At 39.0% G+C, this 22213-nt stretch overlaps 1 protein-coding gene across 3 annotated transcripts in view; it reads right to left on the reverse strand.

Annotated features, from left to right (window-relative positions):
* LOC115224149 (sphingomyelin synthase-related protein 1) overlaps window positions 1-22213 on the reverse strand; it is a 54891-nt gene that overhangs the window by 7686 nt on the left and 24992 nt on the right. For 2 of the 3 annotated variants that reach the window (XM_029794944.2, XM_036498996.1), the window contains exon 2: window positions 2382-3018. In XM_029794944.2, coding sequence (XP_029650804.1) covers window positions 2382-3018 — 637 coding nt within the window. Of the gene's footprint in view, window positions 1-2381; window positions 3019-4040; window positions 4149-22213 lie in introns of all 3 variants that reach the window. The other variant, XM_036498993.1, reaches the window with a different exon arrangement.

A 22213-nucleotide genomic window follows, 5' to 3' on the forward strand; every position in this document is an offset into this window, starting at 1 on the left:
GTACATTTCCAGAAGTGTGGGTTGGAACTGTTGGGGCATTGCACAAAATGTTTAACATTTTTTCAGCTTTTAGCATTGAGTGCCTAGGGAGGTGTTGTGATCTTGTCTGTATTAAACCAACAGGACAGTATTTTGTAAAAAAACAAAAAACAAAACAAAATGCTTGAAAGACATGTAACTTTTGTATTCTTACATGAAAGTTTCATGACAAGAATACAGTTTTTATTAAGTAATTCATCAGGTGATGTTCATAAACTGATAGTTCAAAAAGGAATATTGAGCATATATGTAACCAAAATAGTTAATCATTTATTACCATCAAAGCAAGGCAGTTGAATTATAGAAAAGATAGAATGCCAGCCAAAATGCTACTATAATATTTGTTTTAGTTCCTTGTTATAATTTCATTCACATCTCAGACAGTTTATAGGAATACCAAATTGGTACTAGTATTTGTTTAGTATATTGACTTCTGGAAAGATGAGTGAAAGTTGATCTCAAAAAGTAAAGGGTCATTTCTAAATGCTGTAGGCATTTAATTTGACACTCTTTTGTCTCTCTGAGTCTGAGCATGAATCCTGATGTCAACTTTGCCTTTGTTACTTTCAGGGAGTTGACAAAACAAGTAATAGATATTTAGTGAAGTTGATTTCAATTAACTACACCCTCACTCCTACTATAAATCAGTAGCCGAGTACCAATATCAAAAACAGAATTTTGTCTTTTACTTTCTCATGTTAAAAATAGACTGGTTGTATTTGACAGTGAACTTATTTAATAAAAAAAAAAAAGAAGCTAAATGGAAATAATTATTCAATGAGAAAGAAAATTGCTAGTCCTTTACTTATACTATTTTGGTTCATTCAACAAGTACAGGAGAAAACTTCAGACATATTTTGATTTTGCTATACCTTTTTGGGGAATCTCTAAATATTCATATGTAAAAAAAAAAACAATTTAAGCTTGAAGACTAAAACAGTAATATGTTGGAACTTTGTAAAATTAAAGATTAATTAATTATTTTTTTTTTGAAGATTAATTAATTTTGTCAACACTGATGGTGCCTCAAGAGTGTTTTATGTTCACTTGTTCACTGAAAAAAGTAGGTAAACTAGCTGATATCATATTTGCTATTTTCATCATCATCATCATTTTGTGTTTTAAATCCAGGTTTTGTCTCCATTAACAGGGGTGGCCAGATCTACCTCAATGCCATAGCAACCGAGGTAGGCAGGTGCCCATTCTCCTTTGCTATCACGAGGTTTTTTTGGAGCTGGATTTTCTATGGGGAGCATGACCTTGCTTAACCCTAACATCAGTTTCTAGACATGAGTGGTCCTGAAACCAAGGCCTCTACCATGATTTTTAAAGATGTGGTGGAAAACTAGCTCAGGAAGGCAGGGATGTTACTCCTTGAGACCCTTTTCAGAGCCTCCCCCCTCCAATGATCTTCCTAAAAATGGTCTTCCATTGTTATGTGGTTACATGACCTGCTGAAAAGAATAACTAAATCTTTTTTGAATCATCTGACTGTCTTAGAAAAGCAAGACCCATTGGTTTGGATATATTGCACTTCTTTTACCATATCATCAGGTTGACCAAAGCCTTGCTAATGAAATTTAGTAGACTTTCCTATCTTACACATGTCTTGGAGATACTGAAAAAGGTCATGGACACTGCCCTTTCTCCTTTGACTAAAATATAAATATTACCATCATCATCATCATCATTGTTGCTATAATGTACTTTTCAATACTTGAATAAGTCAGATAAAACTTTGTGAAGGCAGATTTTGTCTGTTTCAAAGTGAGGTAATATTTCCTCTAGTCTATCAAATAATAATTAGGTTGGACATACATTAGGAAGGATATCCAACTGTAGAAACCATGCCACCACAACCAACAGTTGGAGTCTGGACAGCTCCCTGCTAGCCACCTTCATGTCTAACAGTCCCATCCATGCTAGCATGGAAAGCGATATTAAACAAAGATGAAGATGATGCATTTGCAGAAGATTGTAACCATATGACATTGTTTGGATGGATGGTGACTTTTCACAATCAGCATGCATATGTCAAAGAAGGGGGAACATACACATATATGATGTAGAGCTTCTTACAGTTTCCACCAATCAAATTTAATTCACAAGGAATTGGTCAAGCCATGGCTATTGTAGAAGACACTAGCTGACAGAGTCCACAAAAGTAGAAAGGAAACTTAAATCACATGGTCCTCAAGCAGACTTTTTAACTACACAACTATATCTGTACTACATGCATAAATACATACATAAATTTAAGCTGAAATGGCAAAATGGACATAGATTTCAGATAATAAAGGCTTTTACTGACAGTGTTCAAAGAAAGCTGAGGTAGCACTTACCTGTGTTTGTGGAAGAAAAGAACAGCACACCACATACTGACAAGGATTATTCCAATCATTTCACAGACTTCAAAAGCCCATGGAACATAAGGCATATTATCCAGAAATATATCAGGAAGAGGAGGATATTTACGCATATCAGGAACTCGTTCATGGACAATGACCATCACAAATGATGTAATTAGAAAGACGGTGAATATATAGAAAAAACTTAAAACTGTTTTCCAAATTTCTGGATCAAGATGTTGTGATTGAGCTCCTGACACTTCATCACAATCTTCAAACAATGATGTATCAGACTGGCTTTCTACAGGACTAGGCAGATTCCGTCGGCGTACAGTCATTCTGCTGCTCTCCACCTTACGGACATAGGAATGGTTGCAATTTGATAAAGAGTTGCCTGCAGTTACTTGTAAGTGTTGTACATGCAGCATAAGGCGTTTGATATCACCAAGGACTGGAATTGCTATTGGTTCCTGCTTCAGGTCATTTTCACTGAGTGTTAACAGCACCTGCCCATCAATGCGATGAGTCTCGGTCAGTAGATACACATAATCACCAAAGCCATTTTGTGTAAGCCAGTCTGCTACTTGGACACAATTCCATTTAGCAACATCCATCTCTCTTAAATATTCATCTAAAAACAGAAAAAGATAATATTAATGATAATAATAATAATAATAATTTCAAATTTTGGCATAAGGCCAGCAATTTCAGGGGAGGGGATAAATTGATTACATTGACCCCAGTACTCAATTGGTACTTACTTTATCAACCCCAAAAGGATGAAAGGCAAAGTCGACCTCAGAACATAAAAACAGATGAAATACTGATAAGCATTTTGTTTGGTGTGTTCACCACCTTAATAATAATAAGCCTTTCTACTAAAGGTACAAGGTTTGAAATTTGGGGGGAGGGGCTAGTAAATTGTATTGACCCCAGTATGCAACTGGTACTTATTTCACCGACCATGAAAGGATGAAAGGCAAAGTTGGCCATGACAGAATTTGAGCTCAGAACTGACAAAATGCTGCAGTTTTGCCTGGCATGCTAACATTTCTGCCAGCTTGCTGCCTTAATAACAATAATGGTTCCAAATTTTGACACAAAGCCTCCAGTTTCTGAGGGGAAGGGGATAATTGATTACACCAACCCTAGCACTTGACGAGTACTTATTTTATCAATCCTAGAAGAGTGAAAGGTAAAGTCGATCATGATAGAATTTGAACTCAGAACATAAAGATGGATAAAATGCTGCTGAGCATTTTGCCCAGCGTGCTAATGATTCTGCTAGCTTGCCACATTCATAACAACAACAAGGTTTTCAAATTTTGGTACAAGGCCAGAAATTTCGGAGGAGGGGTTTGATAGCAAATACAACAAAACAGAAGGACTAAACTGATACCAGAAACATCAAAAACCTACACAAAGTAAATCTAATGTAGCATACAAACAAGTCTCATCTCCAAAAGACAGTACTGTACACACACCTCAGGTATGAGAACCTAGAAGTGTGAATGTACACCAAGTAATATGATAGAAACTCACATGAAATTGTTGAAAACATGATAATAAAGGGAAACAATCCAGGCTCATGCAGTAAGTAAATTGTAAACAAAAGACGTCAAATGTAAAAATATTTTCACAGAAAATACTTACTTACAAATTTTTACATATATATATATTTACTTACAAATATATATATCTTAATATATAAAATGCTAAGTCATGTGTAGAGTTTTGGTTGACTTCCCTCTTTCTGTCAAGCTGGAAGGAAAAAGCAGTAGCTGTGATAGGCGAAAGAGAGAGAAAGTGTTATAAAGATAGGTAGATTAGATAGATAAATAGACCAGTGGCAGACTGATGGAGATGGTCAGGAGTTTGTGAGACAAGCAGTCATTATACTTTGGAAGAGGTGGTTAAAAAAGAGTTAAAGTAAAACAGATAGTGTAAGAGCGGAGATGGAAACATATAAAAGCCTTGTGAGTGGATTTGGTAGACAGAAACTGAAAGAAGCCCATCGTATATATATATATATATATATATATATATATATATATATATATATATATATATATATATATATATATATATATATTGTGTGTCTGTGTTTGTCCTCCCACCATTGCCTGACAACCGATGTTGGTGTGTTTACATCCCTGTAACTTAGCGATTTGGCAAAAGAGAACAACAAAACAAGTACTAGGCTTACAAAGAATAAGTGCTGGAGTCGATTTGTTTGACTAAAGGCAGTGCTTCAGTATGGCTGCAGTCAAGTGACTGAAACAAAAGAACAAAAAAAAAACACATACACGACGAGTGTATAGGGTTAGATTATTAAGGGGGGCATTGTAAGAGCTCTCAGGTATAGTCAAGGTTCTGGCTAACTGCATCAAGTAGAAAGAAGCACCAAGTATCGCTTAGGCTGTGCAATCCCACTGTAATTCTTCTGAAGGGTAAATCTGGGTTCCGCTTCACTGGATTATGAATATTTTCATGAATGTAAATCCAAAGCAATTACAGAGAATATGGAGATTAGTACATTTTCAAATTTTTCATTCAATTTTGACAGCATAATTAGTTAAATGACAACACGTGTTTCTGCTACATAGAGAATGTGCAGTTGTGCATGCAACCCACATTATTCTGTTATGCACCTTCATTCAATGCTTTTCTACAGGTGTGGCCTGAAGCAAACTGAAATTATTTATGTGTGGGTAGCTTATTTCTTTATTTTACTATGATGTTACAGGATGCATAAGGTATTTAAGAACATACCTTTTTTGGGTCATTGCTGCATTTTTCTAACTCTGTATAATCTTTGTTTCAGAAAATAATAATAGCAGAACCCCAGTTTACTCAAGAAATGAAGAGGCATGCTGTTATTGTGGTTATATTTAGAAATATCTCGATTTTTAAAAGTTGCCAGATCTTTCCTCTACAAAGTTTATCTACAAAGACATTAGATACAAATCTTATATGATGAAGATAGGTCAATTTGTCAGAAAATGCAAAAGAAAATCACTACATCAGATCTAAAAGGCTCTTAAACAAACTGAAAAATCCATCAGAAGAAGATTTGATTTGGATTTTCTCAAATGAAAAAAAACTCCAACCAAATTAACAGAAGAAATGACAGATGGTTATGTGCAGACAGTGTATGCAATGGAAGGCTATATGTGTTTCAGTAAGACTGCACTATCACACATGGCTCTAGTTACACAGCAATGGATAGCTGAAAATTTTCACGATCACACAACCCCTAACATTTGGCCTCCTAATTCCCCAGATCTCTATCTATTGGACTATTACATGTGGAGCGTTGTTGAAAGAGGTGTCAATGAACATGCCCATAACACCAAAGATTCTTTGAAAGCTGCCATAGTCAGAGTAATGTCCAAAATGAACCAGGACCACTTGATTTGAGCATGTAGATGATTTAGATCTCACACAGAATCAGTTGTTGAAGCTGAAGGTGGCTTTATTGAATAACATTATAGAAAAGAAGGTTTATTTTTATTCTCATAGCATTTTTTGATAAATAAAGTTATCATTTTTTATAACCATAAATCTGACTGCAAATATCTTATGCACCCTGTAGAAAGGAAAGTGAAGGGAAGATGTTGAAACCTGATATGGTTATAAAATTTAATTTGTATTTAACCTCATGATAGCCAAAGTTCAGGAGGAAATAAGAGTTTTATTCATTAAACTAGATCAAATTATATCTAAGTGTTCTAATATAACATTCTCTCTGTATTAAGAGAGATTGAATAAATTAAATTTAAATTAATTTAAGTAATTCTGTAATATGTACTTAAGAAGGGTGCATTTGTTAACTGTTTTAGATTATATAGATATATTTGTATATGTAGAGCAAGGAAGAGAAGAAATAATGAAGTATGTTAGTGAATCAGTGAAAATAAAGGAAGAGAGTGAGTGGAGGTTAAGTTAATAACTGAAAGAGAGGTTCAAAGGAAAAGCATTACGAAAAACCGAAAGGAGACATGCATTGGCTGCATAAATGGAACTCAAACTCTGCTCTCTTTTCTGCAAAACTCAACCAGAACAAATAATCAATGGAGAGATTGTTTTCAACTCTTGTTTCAGCTAGTCTTCAGTTGAATGGAACATTGATCTGGCATGGCTTAATTCCACCAGATTACTGACCGCATATTTTGATTGCCATTCATTTTTGTAATCTCAGCACCATTTCTCATTCACGCTTACAAAAGAACTTTGTATTTTTTAAATACACAAATTAACCACTGACTTTCCAAATGCACAATACTACCTCTACAACATATTAACTCAAACCTTTTTATGAATATTGTAAAATGAGCATTGTTATTTCATTCAGTGGGTGTTACTGTCCCAAACTTGTATTTTATGAAAATTTGAAAATAAAAAAAACCCTGCTGTTTAACCACTTTGAATTAGCACAGTAGTTAGGCCAACAGAGCTACCTTTTGGTGGTATGTAGGTTGTTGGAAAATGAACTTATATATAGAATTTATTGTTGTTTCCCCACTAATTATTTTCTAGAAATGTAAGGGAAAAACACAAAAAATAAAAAAGGAACTACAACACTGTAATACTTAAAGCACACAAAGCTGTAATGATAATAGAAATTAAGAAAATAAATATTCATACTAACTTCAGGAAACCGACAAGCCACCTGGTCACCTACCGATCGGGCCGGCATACTAGCCAAATCGACTACATCCTTGCCAGAAAAAGGGAAAGATGGCTGCTTATAATGCCAAAACCTTCCCAAGTGAAAATGCACCCCACAACATAGACTGGTAGTTAGTGACTTTAGGATCAGGACTAAGAGGGCGACTAGAAGACGACCAACATGGAGAAGAAGGGTCTGGAAGCTTAAAGACCCTGCGAATGGACAGAGATTTAGAGATATGTTATTTGAAGCTTTAGACGAAATGGAAGGGAGTATAGCTACGCATGGGGTAGAAGACAACTGGACGCTTCTGAGGGACAACCTGCTGAAAGCCGCTGACCAGATCTGTGGCTGGTGCAAAGTCCCCTTAAGACCCAAAATAACGTGGTGGTGGAACAATATTGTTGACAGGGCTATTAGACAAAAGAAACAGGCTTGGAAGGCCTGGAAGAACGGTGGTAGCAGGGAAGTGTATCAGTCTGCCAGAAGGGAAGCCAGGAGACAGGTCTATCTAGCCAGAGGGGAAGCAGAGAAGGAAAAATTTGCCAATGTCCTGCGTCGTGAGGATGAAAGACTTGAGGTATTTCGTGTTGCAAGACAGTGTGTGAGAGAGAATCGTGACGTGGTAGGAGAGAAATGTGTTCGCAAGGAGGACGGTTCACTTGCACTTAATGAGGGTGCAAAGAGAGACTTGGAGACGCCACTATGATAGGTTGCTGAATGAAGAAAATGAATGGGATAAAGAGAGTCTGCCGAATGTCGACCCAACAGAGGGACCAGCAATCCGAGTTAACAGTTCCTTAGTAGATAAGGCAATTAGAAGCATGAAAACAGGGAAAGCCCCAGGCCCATCAGGAATTACTGCAGAGATGCTCAAAATATCTGGTGGTGTCGGCTATAGCTTAGTCACCCGTATAGTTAACCAGGTGATACACGAGGGGGTCATACCCAATGACTGGTGTAGCAGCATAATAGTCAACTGCTACAAAGGTAAAGGCGACGCCCTAGAGACAAATAACTACAGGGGCATCAAGCTGCTGGATCAGGTAATGAAGGTTACGGAGAGGGTTGTAGCCGAACTAATTAGAGAGAGAGTTACCTTAGATGATATGCAGTTTGGGTTCGTGCCAGGGAAAAGTACTACTGATGCTATATTCCTGGTAAGACAGCTGCAGGAGAAATACCTAGCCAAAGATAAGCCCTTGTACCTGGCTTTTGTTGACTTGGAGAAAGCCTTTGACAGGGTCCCCCGGTCCCTTATCTGGTGGTCAATGAGGAAACTAGGGATAGAAGAATGGTTGGTGAGAGCTGTGCAAGCCATGTACAGAGACGCTGCTAGTAAGGTGAGGGTGGGCAACGAGTACAGTGAAGAATTCCGGGTAGAGGTTGGGGTCCACCAAGGTTCAGTCCTCAGTCCCCTCCTATTTATCATAGTCCTCCAGGCAATAACGGAGGAATTCAAGACAGGTTGCCCCTGGGAGCTCCTCTATGCTGATGACCTTGCTCTAATTGCTGAGTCACTATCAGAACTGGAGGAGAAGTTCCAGGTGTGGAAACAAGGATTAGAATCGAAGGGCCTTAGAATCAACCTAGCCAAAACCAAAGTTCTAATAAGTAGGAAGGTAGATCAATCACAAACGCCTTCAGGTAGATGGCCCTGCTCGATCTGTAAAAAAGGTGTAGGTAGAAACTCTATAAGATGCACCAAGTGTAAGCTATGGACACATAAGAGGTGCAGCAATGTCAAAGGAAGGCTAACTAGGAAAATAGTTTTTGTCTGTGGCAAATGCTCAGGAGCAATAACACTGGAAATATGCAGAGACCAACTTCTGCCACGTTCCAGGGAGACAAACTAGAAGTAGTTGATAGCTTCCGCTACCTAGGAGACCAAGTCAGTAGCGGGGGTGGGTGTGCTGAAAGTGTAACTGCTAGAGTAAGAATAGCCTGGGCAAAGTTTAGAGAGCTCTTACCCCTGCTGGTGACAAAAGGCCTCTCGCTCAGAGTAAAAGGCAGACTGTATGATGCATGTGTACGTACAGCCATGCTACATGGTAGTGAAACATGGGCCGTGACTGCTGAGGATATGCGTAAGCTCGCAAGAAATGAAGCCAGTATGCTCCGATGGATGTGTAATGTCAGTGTTCATAATCGTCAGAGTGTAAGTTCCTTGAGAGAAAAGCTGAACCTAAGAAGCGTCAGTTGTGGCGTGCAAGAGAGACGGCTGCGCTGGTATGGTCATGTGACAAGAAAGGCTGAAGATAGTTGTGTGCAAAAGTGCTACACCCTAGCAGTGGAGGGAACCTGTGGAAGAGGTAGACCCAGGAAAACCTGGGACGAGGTGGTGAAGCACGACCTTCGAACTTTAGGTCTCACTAAGGAAATGTCTAGAGACCGAGACCTATGGAAGTATGCTGTGCATGAGAAGACCCGGCAAGACTAGTCAGCCATAACCCGTGGCCCCGACCTGGACGTAGTCAGTCCTGTGCATACCTTCCTTCTTGTGACACTTATGAAGACCTGTTGAGGCAAGTGAAAATCAAATCAAATCAAAAACAAATCAAAATAGATGAACATCAGTGGAATTGTATTCTTGTGGTACCAGTGCCGGTGGCACACAAGAAAACCACCCAAACGTGGCCGTAACCAGTACCGCATCGACTGGCCTCCGTGCTGTGGGCACAACAAACACCATCCGATCGTGGCCGTTCGCCAGCCTCATCTGGCACCTGTGCCGGTGGCACATAAAGACACCATCCGAAGACCCGGCGACGTAGTCAGTCCACCTGTGCATACCTTCCCTCTTATGACACTTGTGAAGACCTGTTGAGGCAAGTGTGTGACACTTGTGAAGACCTGTTGAGGCAAGTGAAAATCAAATCAAACCAAATCAAAATAGATGAATATCAATGGAATTTGTATCTTTGTGGTTCCAGTACCGGTGGCACACAAGAAAACCATCCGAAGTGGCCGTAGCTGGTACCGCATCGACTGGCCTCCGTGCTGTGGGCACAACAAACACCATCTGATCGTGGCCGTTCGCCAGCCTCACCTGGCACCTGTGTCGGTGGCACATAAAAACACCATCCAAAGACCCGGCGACGTAGTCAGTCCACCTGTGCATACCTTCCCTCTTATGACACTTGTGAAGACCTGTTGAGGCAGAGGCAAGTGTGTGACACTTTGTGAAGACCTGTTGAGGCAGAGGCAAGTGTGTGACACTTGTGGAGACCTGTTGAGGCAAGTGTGTGACACGCGTGACACTTGTGAAGACCTGTTGAGGCAAGTGAAAATCAAACCAAATCAAAATAGATGAACATCAATGGAATTTGTATCTTTGTGGTTCCAGTACCGGTGGCACACAAGAAAACCATCCGATCGTGGCCGTTCGCCAGCCACATCTGGCACCTGTGTCGGTGGCACATAAAGACACCATCCGAAGACCCAGCGACGTAGACAGTCCACCTGTGCATACCTTCCTTCTTGTGACACTTGTGAAGACCTGTTGAGGCAAGTGACACTTGTGAAGACCTGTTGAGGCAAGTGAAAATCAAATCAAATCAAAACAAATCAAAATAGATGAGCATAAATGGAATTTGTATCTTTGTGGTACCAGTGCCGGTGGCACACAAGAAAATCATCCGAACGTGGCCGTAGCCAGTACCGCATAGACTGGCCTCCGTGCTTTGGGGACGTAACAAACACCATCCGATCGTGGCCGTCCGCCAGCCTCATCTGGCACCTGTGTCGTTGGCACATAAAAACCATCCGAGCGTGGCCGTCTGCCAGCCTCGTCTGGCACCTGCCAGCCTCATCTGGCACCTGTGTCGGTGGCACATAAAAACACCATCCGAGCGTGGCCGTCTGCCAGCCTCGTCTGGCACCTGTGTCGGTGGCACATAAAAACACCATCCGAGCGTGGCCGTTCGCCAGCTCGTCTGGCACCTGTGTCGGTGGCACATAAAATCACCCACTACACTCTCGGAGTGGTTGGCGTTAGGAGGGCATCCAGCTGTAGAAACACTGCCAGATCTGACTGGCCTGGTGCAGCCTTCGGGCTCCCCAGACCCCAGTTGAACCGTCCAACCCATGCTAGCATGGAAAACGACGCTAAATGATGATGATGATGATGATGATGTATAAGAAAAAAATAAAGGTGAGACAGCCAATGGACAAAATATATATAGGAATAAACCACAGTAGTTGTTTTAGTTCTTATTAAATAGATGAATGAAGCAAGTCAACAAGAGTGGCCATGTGAATGCAAGACCTGCTACAAATACCAGCAGCATCATCCTCAAATATCACCCAAGTTGTATTTTTATACTAAGTAAAGCTTAGCAGAAGATACAATTTCACACAAGTGTTTTTAATTTACCTACACATCTGTAAGGGTGTCTCTATACAACTTTGAAAAGCATTAGTAGATTTAAATGAAAGTTAATAGAAGCCGTTACTGAAATGTAGTTATAGGTGACAGAAAGTGTGTTGAAAATCATGTGTCCTTGGAGTGATCTGGCTGCAAAACCACTTTGGCAAAGTACCTGCTGCCATGATTTCAAGTCAACCCATTGCTTGTAGGTGAAACTGTGCATGCAGGAGATCTTAACCTTTTATCTTTTACTTGTTTCACTTGTTGGATTGTCAGCATGCTGGGGCACTGCTTTGAAGGGATTAGTTGAACAAATTGACTTCAATACTAATTTTAAGCTTCATACTTATTCTATTCATTTCTTTTGCCAAACTGCTAAGTTACAGGGACATAAATAAATGAACACCAATTGTCAAGCAGTGGTGGGAGGCAAACACATGGATAGACATACACACATGTGTGTGTATGTGTGTGTGACAAGCTTCTTTCAGTTCCTGTCTACCAAATCCACCATTAAGGCTTTGGCCAGCCTGAGGCTATAGTAGAAGACACTTGCCCAATGTGCCACATAATGGGACTGAACCTGGAACCATGTTGTTGGGAAGCAAATTTCTTAGCACAGCTACATTGTGTAAAGATTGGTCTTGCCATGCTGATCCTGTTTGAGGATTACATTAAAAGTACTAGCACCAGTAAAATATCAAGCCATTCATATATATTATAATACATGATACTTGAAATTCAAAGGCTCAGTCATGTCACACTGAGCTTACATGAAAATTCAATGTCTATGAAATACTCAGCCACCTATGCTATTATATAATGCAATACTCATTATGGAAGTCAATGTGAGAGTACATCACCACAGTGCATTGCTAACTTTGATAGAAACAACTTTAAAACAACAAGAAAAGGAAAGGCTTAATATACAACCAGAACAGCTGTAGGTAATACAATGATCAAAGGGAGGTAAAACTGAATACTAATGAGAGATGGCAACAACACATTTTATACCTCTATCAACAATAGAGGTATTAGTTTCAAGTTTCCAATGGACCAATGGTCAACTGCAATTCTGATGATGTGAGTAACAAGAGTGTCTCTAACTTAAGCTCAAGACAAGAAATATTGCACAAGTTACTGTTTCGAAGCATGTTTTGTTTTTTTGTTTCCTAGTGGGTATACACGAAATTATACACATACATATAAAGAAAATGAATGGGATAAAGAGAGTCTGCCGAACGTTGACCCAACAGAGGGACCAGCTATCAGGGTTGATAGTTCCTTGGTAGTTAAGGCAATTAGAAGCATGAAGACAGGGAAAGCCCCAGGCCCATCAGGTATCACTGCAGAGATGCTCAAAATATCTGGTAGTGTCAGCTATAGCCTAGTCACCCGTATAGTTAATCAGGTGATACATGAAGGAGTCATACCCAATGACTGGTGTAGCAGCATAATAGTCAACTGCTACAAAGGTAAAGGTGATGCCCTAGATACAAATAATTACAGAGGTATCAAGCTGTTGGATCAGGTGATGAAGGTTACAGAGAGGGTCATAAGCCAACTAATTAGAGAGAGAGTTAGTTTAGATGAGATGCAGTTTGGGTTCGTGCCAGGGAAAAGTACCACTGATGCTATATTCCTGGTAAGGCAGCTGCAGGAGAAATACCTAGCCAAAGGTAAGCCCCTGTACCTGGCTTTTGTTGACATGGAGAAAGCCTTCGACAGGGTCCCCCGATCCCTCATCTGGTGGTCAATGAGGAAACTAGGAATAGATGAATGGTTAGTGAGAGCTGTGCGAGCCATGTACAGGGACGCTGCTAGTAAGGTGAGGGTTGGCAACGAGTACAGTGAAGAATTCCGGGTAGAGGTAGGGGTCCACCAAGGCTCAGTCCTCAGCCCCCTCCTATTTATCATAATCCTCCAGGCAATAACGGAGGAATTCAAGACGGGATGCCCCTGGGAGCTCCTCTATGCTGATGACCTTGCTCTAATTGCTGAGTCACTATCAGAACTGGAGAAGAAGTTTCAGGTGTGGAAGCAAGGTTTAGAATCGAAGGGCCTTAGAGTCAATCTAGCTAAAACCAAAGTCGTAATAAGTAGGAAGGTAGACAAATCACAAACGCCTTCAGGTAGATGGCCCTGCTCGATCTGTAGAAAAGGTGTAGGTAGAAACTCTATAAGATGCACCAAGTGTAAGCTATGGACACATAAGAGGTGCAGCAATGTCATAGGAAGGCTAACTAGGAAGATGGTTTTTGTATGTGGCAGATGCTCGGGAGCATTAACCTCTGAAAATCTGCAGAAAACAACTTCCGTCACTTTCCAGGGGGAAAAACTAGAAGTAGTTGATAGCTTCCGTTATCTTGGTGACCAAGTCAGTAGTGGGGGTGGGTGTGCTGAAAGTGTAATGGCTAGAGTAAGAATAGCCTGGGCAAAGTTTAGGGAGCTCTTACCTCTGCTGGTGACTAAAGGCCTCTCGCTCAGAGTAAAAGGCAGACTGTATGATGCATGTGTACGAACAGCCATGCTACATGGCAGTGAAACATGGGCCGTGACTGCTGAGGACATGCGTAAGCTCGCGAGAAATGAAGCCAGTATGCTCCGATGGATGTGTAATGTCAGTGTGCATGCTCGACAGAGCGTTAGTACCCTGAGAGAAATGTTGGACCTAAGGAGCATCAGTTGTGGTGTGCAAGAGAGACGATTGCGCTGGTATGGTCATGTGGCGAGAATGGATGAAGATAGGTGTGTGAAAAAGTGCCAATCCCTAACAGTGGAGGGAACCCGCGGAAGAAGTAGACCTAGGAAAACTTGGGACGAGGTGGTGAAGCACGACCTTTGAACTTTAGGTCTCACTGAGGAAATGACCAGCGACCGAGACCTTTGGAAATATGCTGTGCGTGAAAAGACCAGACAGGACAAGTGAGTCCAGCCCACTTATGCATGCCTTTCCTCCCTTGGACACACAAAGACCTGTTGAGGCAAGCGAAGTCGATATCGAACCTCATCTGACGACAGGCACCTATGCCTACCCCTCTTTGCTTGTGAAGACCTGTTGGGGCAAGTGAAATCGGAATCAAAATTGAACCAATCCTATGACTGGCACCCGGCAGATGCCAGGACCCCTGGACTGGAGATACGTAAAAAGCACTATCCGAAACGTGGCCGATACCAGCGCCACCTTGACTGGCTTCTGTGTCGGTGGCACGTAAAAAGCACCATCCGAATCGTGGCCGATGCCAGTGCCGCCTCGACTGGCTTCCGTGCAGGTGGCACGTAAAATGCACCAATCCGACCATGGCCGATGCCAGCCTTGCCTGGCACCAGTGCAGGTGGCACGTAAAAAGCACCCACTACACTCACGGAGTGGTTGGCGTTAGGAAGGGCATCCAGCTGTAGAAACATTGCCAGATAAGACCGGAGCCTGGTGCAGCCTTCTGGCTTCCCAGATCCCCGGTCGAACCGTCCAACCCATGCTAGCATGGAGAACAGACGTTAAACGATGATGATGATGATATAGGACACAGTCCCATTGTGTGGCACCTTGGGCAAGTGTCTTCTACTATAGCCTTGGGTTGACCAAAGCCTTATGAGTGGATTTGGTAGATGGAAGCTGAAAGAAGCCCATTGTATGTATATATATATATAAATGCATGTGTATTTGTTCAATGTGTACAAATAACAAGGAAAAAATAAATAGTGCCAAGAATATTACAGCCTACTTATAAAGGTAGAAATTCCAGGGTAAAGTGAAATGTTTTTGTATAACATGGATAAATTAAGAAATGGAGTCAAATGCAAGTGTTATTCAACTACTTCCAACATATGTTTCGAAAAAAGCATTGAGATTATTCCGGATGGAATAAAAATGATGTAAAACAATGCAATTATCTCGTCAGGGAAAAAAGGAAACAAAACACATCAATAGGCCATTTTAACTGAATGTGATTACTGTGTATATGACGTAAGGGGAACGCTAGCAAGTTATTTAAAAAAAAAACTGTTAATTGATTTAATTGATGTAGTGGTTCGGCAAAAGAAACTGATAGAATAAGTACTAGGCTTATATTGAGCAACCTAACACTATGATGTAAGTCCTGCTCAAAATGCTACCTAGTGGGATTGAACCTGGAATGATAGGATTGCAAACCTTATTTAATTCAATAATATCACACACCCCTCATATTTTTGCTGATATAACAACACAGACCCTATATTTCAGACAATGGAGAGATGTTTTAGGAATTTCATTTCACTTCTCAGAAGTCTATTAGTCTGATCACTGTTAATGCTGTTTGATAGCTGATAATGTTGTTTGATAGCTGATAATGTTGTTTGATAGCTTATTAATGTTGCCTACTAACTATTATTATTTGATAGATATTATTCCTGTTTGATAGCTATTATTTTGTCTCCCAGGGCAATTTGCTTGTAAAAACTTTCAATACAATGCAGAAGTGAAAGAGTAATGATGAGCAAGTCTTCATAAAAAAAAAAATATACTAGATAGTGACAGGAAGAGTGAGAATGAGAGAGAGAGAGGAATAGAGAGAAAGAGTAAAAAAAAAAAAAAAGAAAAAACAAGGAGTGAAATACAGAGGGGAAGAAAGAAAGAGATATAGAGGGAAATGCTCTGCATATATATGTCAGAAAACTATCCAACATTCCCCAACAAAAACCTAACTTACTCGTTACCAATTATTGAAAATACGATAGAAAGTCTAGTAGCTTCAAGTAAACATTCACAATAGAAAGATGAACATCAATACACACACAAATCATTTATATTATATGGAGCATGAGTGCACACACACAAAATTATCACCATCATTTACCATCTTTGTTCCATGCTGGTACGGGTTGGATGATTTGACAGCATCTGATGGGTCCCGGGACTGCATCGTGCTCTGTTGTCTCATTTAGAATGGTTTCTATGGCTAGATGTCTTTTCTAATGCCAACCACTTTACAGCATGTATAGGGTACAAGGAAGTCACTACACAGCTTCTAAAACTATGAATGTGTCTCCTCTATAAGATTTGTCCTGGTATTTACTCAATTGTCTAAAATACTATACAACAAACTAATAAATATTTTTTATCTAAAATTAACAGACATTTAAACATATTATCAAAGAATTATTTTGATAAAATTTAAATATAACAAATATAATAAAACATACTAATACTAATAATAAATATAATAAACAAACCTTAGTTAGTATAAAGGTGAAAGGTTCAACAAGCAGTGAAATGGCTACACCTAAGAGAAACCATCTGTATCTAACCAACATGCATTTAATGCATAGGATAGTTCAATCACTGGATTGTGCATAGGAGTCATATCTACACTCCTTATGACCCATTGCTAAGTAACCAAATCAGCTTGCAGACAAGGGCACAAGCTTAGTCTTAATCTTTATGTACTCAACTTGAGATATGTGCAGATATCCCTTGGATCAGATTCATATTTTAGACATGTATTTGATGCCTTGCTACACACTGTATGACATTGATTCTACCAAAGAATTATGTTAAAAATCTATTTGTCCATGAAAGGCTTACCCAAATATACATACATACACACACACGTATATATATATATATATATATATATATACACACACACACACATTATATATATACATACACACACACACACCTATTATATATATATATATATATATACACACATATACAAACATACATATATTCAAATATGAAGTAGAAGCAGCACTAGTGTAATAAACTTTATCAACCATATACACTTCACATATATGTGGTTGATAATTTTTTCCTCATATATATACTTTATTTAAAGCAGCAGCAGAAAATTCAACAAAACCGTTCATCGGACAGTTTTTGCTAGAAAAACTGTCCGATGAACAGCAACGGGAAACTCAGAGTAACAGGTTTTGTTGAATTTTCTGCTGCTTTAAATAAAGCATATTACTCTACCACTGGTATTTGAGTACTCTTTTTTCCACCTTGTTTCACATTTATGTGTTTACTCCGGTATATATATATATATATATATATATATATATATATATATATATATATATACATATACATATACGCCCTGGCACTTGCCACCATCTATCTCTCCCTCTTCCTTTACTCAACCATCGCATTTTTATTTTGACCCCCATGCCCAGCACTTTACCACCATCTCCAACCTGGTGTCTCTCACCTTCTCCTGCACTTCCCTCTGGTTGGGTAACCATGTATTTCCTTTGTGGCAACACACCTGCTTCTGTTTTCATTCCTGATCTCTCTCTTTCTTTCTCCGGCCAGGTAGCATTATACCTCCTCTACAGCAAGACACCTGTTACTGACTGTCTCACTATAACCTTTCATCAACCGATACAAAATCCCCTCCTCCAGTACTCCCCTCTCAAAAGAAATATTTTTTGTCTTGCAAGTACTTGGTGACCCAGTCTGTGCAGGTGTCAAAAGCATGCAGTCCACACTGTAAAGTGGTTGGCATTTGGAAGGGCATCCAGCTGTAAAAACCTTGCTTGTGCTTGTGCCACATAAAAAGCACTGAGTCCACTCTGCTGAGTGGTTGGTGCTAGGAAGAACATTCAGCTGTAAAAATCCTGCCAAAACTGTTAAAGAAGTCTGGTGCAGCCTTCTGTCTGGCTGGCTCTTGTCAAACCATCCCACCCATGCCAGCATGGAAGGTGGATGTTAAACGATGATGATGAGGAGGAGGACGACGATAATATATAAAACATTAAGATAAAAAACTCACAATATACATATGTATACATGTGAATCCAATATGTATCGATAAGATTTCCACAATAATTTTCTATAAGATATATTGATGTAAAGCAAAATATCTTCCCTTTCACAAAAATCCCTGAAAGCAAGCATAACAGCAGAAATTGGCTGTTAGTGTACTAATGGACTAATAGCTGGACTAATATGGTCTTACATAAATATCAATAGGAAAATCCTAATAATCGTAATTGTTTTGTTGAAGAGGGTTTATGATTGTTGAATAATATAAAAGATAGTGGCAAAAAATGTATGTGTGTTTATGATTTTCTTTATGACTTAATCATGGGATGACCTTTTACCAGACTTCTAAGACAGGTTAGAGGAAAGTAGGAATTTGTCCTTAAACTCAAGACCTAACCTGAAGGCTTGCTACAGAGTGGTCTCTGTTAAAAGTACATAAGGGTCAGGTAGAAGTAGTAGTAGTTAAACCAAGTCATCATTAAGTCTACCAGGCACACAATATATGCATGAATATATTGTATGTGTGTGTGTATATATATATATATATATATATAAGCTCTGATTATTTAAGTATTCAGTCAAGTAATCTATTAAGAACATTAATCAGGTTTACTATTAAGTATACACCAACACTTGAGCAGAATTACAGCATAATACCATCTAAGCTAGCTGTATGGAGGTAGAGAAATTAAACACACATTTGCAATGAATATATATATGTGTGTGTGTATGTGTGTATGTACAAGAGTGAGAGAGATAGAATGAAGACAAGCATGTATGTATGAGAGTGAGAGAGATAGAATGAAGACAAAGCAGGCAGTCCAATTAATGAATTACTGGTGCGTTAACAGTGTTTTGTTTCAATGCTATGCTATACTACAGAATATATCTATAGATTTTTTTTTTGTAGCACAGTCTATAAAAGCAGCCAGACTACTTTGTACTCTTATGGGTGAAATTTATATCAAGACAGAATAGCTGTCCAGGATTAATCCAAATGTGTTAGTGTGTTGGAGAGTGGGTTAAAATAAGAAAAAGAACAGGTGAATGGTATAAGTTGTTTTTGAAAAGCTAATTTAGTTTAATTAATTATAAGCATTACTTACTTTAATACCAATTATAGATCATTTCATATCTTTAAATAGATGACTAAATTCATAAACCGGACAACTTTGGCTGCTATTCTTTTCAGCTGGTTCCTAATCAGCCTTATTGACAGATATTATTTGGCAGTTTAAGATATAAAATATATAAATATAATCCTAATGAAAGTCATGTTTTTCCTTACATAAAATGTTTATATAAATATATCACTGCATCAGACACTACCAACTTTTAAATATATATTTGTTTTATAAATTCATTGGTTTATTTCAATTATTCAGTGAACTATTTAATTAATCTCAGGATAAGCCAACAAGCATATCTCTACACTGTCTCTTGACATGCTAGAACTAACAGCCAAACTACCCCTCAAATCACACGTTCCTATCTTGAAGAAAAGAGAGAGAGAGGATCTTAAATGTAGTTTTAGATGCAGTCTTAAAAATAATAGACAACATGGTCACACTAGAATGCATTTGATCATTCTCCTGCTTGACCAGAGATGACATGTGGTCAAATAACAACAACTAATTTGACTAATTAAATAACGCTTTGTCTACTGTTTTTATAAAAGATACTATGGTTCAGCTAGAAGACATTTGATTATAGGTCTGCTCACCCATGGCTGACCTAGGGTTAAATAGGAACAGCTAATTTTACAATGCAGCTCACCATTATTACAAAAGTCAGCAAGATCATGCTGGAATGTATATAATCATAAGTCACTTTGACCAGGATTGACCTGGAGCTAAACAACAAACTTCCAAACCTACTTTGAAAATATATTGCTTATTTATTCACATTGCTTTGAATTAAACATTCATTATCTTGTAGCTTTAAGATTTCAATGATGTGCTTATATTTACTTTCAAAAGGACATTGTAAGGTAGGCGTGAGAGGCCAAATCTACTTGTATTATGTTTGAATATAAAACAGGAAGACTATTTGGATTGAATATGGCTGCTTTAAATGCTAAAGGATTAAATAGGAAAAGAAAATACTGCAGTCCTACATATCATCTAAAATGTTGGAACATAATTCACCTGAGGTTAAACAACATCCAAAATGAAGTAAATATGTCCCAACTGATATATTAAAAAACAAATGATACACAGGACATTTTCCCAGGTGTCCATGCATCATATCATCATTTAACGTCCACTTTCCATGCTGGCATGGGTTGGATGGTTTGACAGAGGGATGGCGAGCCAGAAGGCAGCACCAGGCTTCAATCTGATCTGGCAGAGTTTCTACAGGTGGATGACCTTCCTAACGCCAACCACTCTGAGAGTGTAGTGGGTGCTTTTTACATGCCACTGGCACAAGGGCCAGTCAGGCAGTACTGGCATCGACCACACTCAAATGGTGTTTTTTACATGCCACAGGCACAGGAGCCAGTCAGGCAGCACTGGCAATGACCATGCTCGAATGGTGTTTTTTACATGCCACCAGCAGAGGAGCCAGTCAGGCGACACTGGCAATGATCACGCTCGAATAGTGCTTTTAACGTGCCAATCAGGCAGTACAGTCATCGGCCACGACAATGATTTCAGTTGGCTTAACAGGTCTTCGCAAGTGCAGTTTATTACCCAATGATTGAAGGGTACTCTTAAATGGGCTGGTTATGCTGCACTGGCATAGGCCACGGTTATGGTCTCACTTGGCTTGCTGGGTCTTCTCAAGCACAGCATATCTCCAAAGGTCTCAGCCACTTGTCATTGCCTTGGTGAGGCCTAATGATCAAAGGTTGTGCTTTACCACCTCATCCCAGGTCTTCCTGGGTCTACCTCTTCCACAGGTTCCCTCTACTGCTAGAGTGTGACACTTTTTTACACAGCTGTCCTCATCCACTCGCAACACATGACCATACCAGCGCAGTCATCTCTCTTGCACACCACATCTGATGTCTCTTAAATTCAACTTTTCTCTCAGGGCGCTTACACTCTGTTGTGCATGCAAACTGACACTACACATCCTGTGGAGCATACTGGCTTCATTCCTTGCAAGCTTATGTATGTCCTCAGCAGTCATGGCCCATGTTGGTACACATTACCAATCTTTTTTCAATCATCAGAATACTTTGGGTCTTATGAAAGGAAAGTTTTGTATTACTCACAACATATGAAAGAAGGGCTAATTAAAAGTCGAAACAGGCATGGATATTTAAATATGTGGAAATGCTTTGACCAAGTAAAGGGTTAAATATCGCATTAAAAAATCAAAAGTACAGAAAATATTTCTGTATATTTTCTTGATTAAAGGGAAAAAAACCTTTTTAAAATTGGTTAGCTTGATTGCCTTCACAAACAAATGATTTATATCTATTCTGTATATTTCCAGAAAAAAAAAAAAAATGTTTGGTTGAACTTATCAGTTCAAAAATCTAACTCCTAATTTCTAGAATCATTTTAATACCCCATTAGCTATCCTTGCACAGCTCTTCTCTAGGTCAACTTTATTCAATAATGGTAGAAAGAACAAGTAGAGAAATCCACACTTATGTTATGATTGATTTTTTAAAAGAAAGTATTTAACCTTAATTTACAATAGCTTATTTTATAATATAAATTATTGTATGACAGTGCTAAATATTTGGTGGCAAAATGTGATTACATGCATATATACACACACACACACATTTTAATGAAAAGGAAAATAAAAAACAAAAACATTATATAGAGTTCATATATTTATTTAAAGCTAGTTTCAAATTTCCTTTGTTTAACATGACCCATAATTATTATACAATGGGAACCTAAAAGTTAGTGGTAACAGACAGAAGCCTTAGCTGTGTGTGTATATTTAGGCTATTGACCAAACTATAGGATGTTGTTATACACCACTGGTCACAATGTGCTTCCAGTTCTTTCATGAGTGTACTCTTCTTTTCCATATTGGCCCAAATCATTTAACAAAATCATCTTTCCATT

The sequence above is a fragment of the Octopus sinensis genome, linkage group LG2, assembly GCF_006345805.1.
Source record: "Octopus sinensis linkage group LG2, ASM634580v1, whole genome shotgun sequence".
NCBI classification, from domain to species: Eukaryota; Metazoa; Mollusca; class Cephalopoda; order Octopoda; family Octopodidae; genus Octopus; species Octopus sinensis.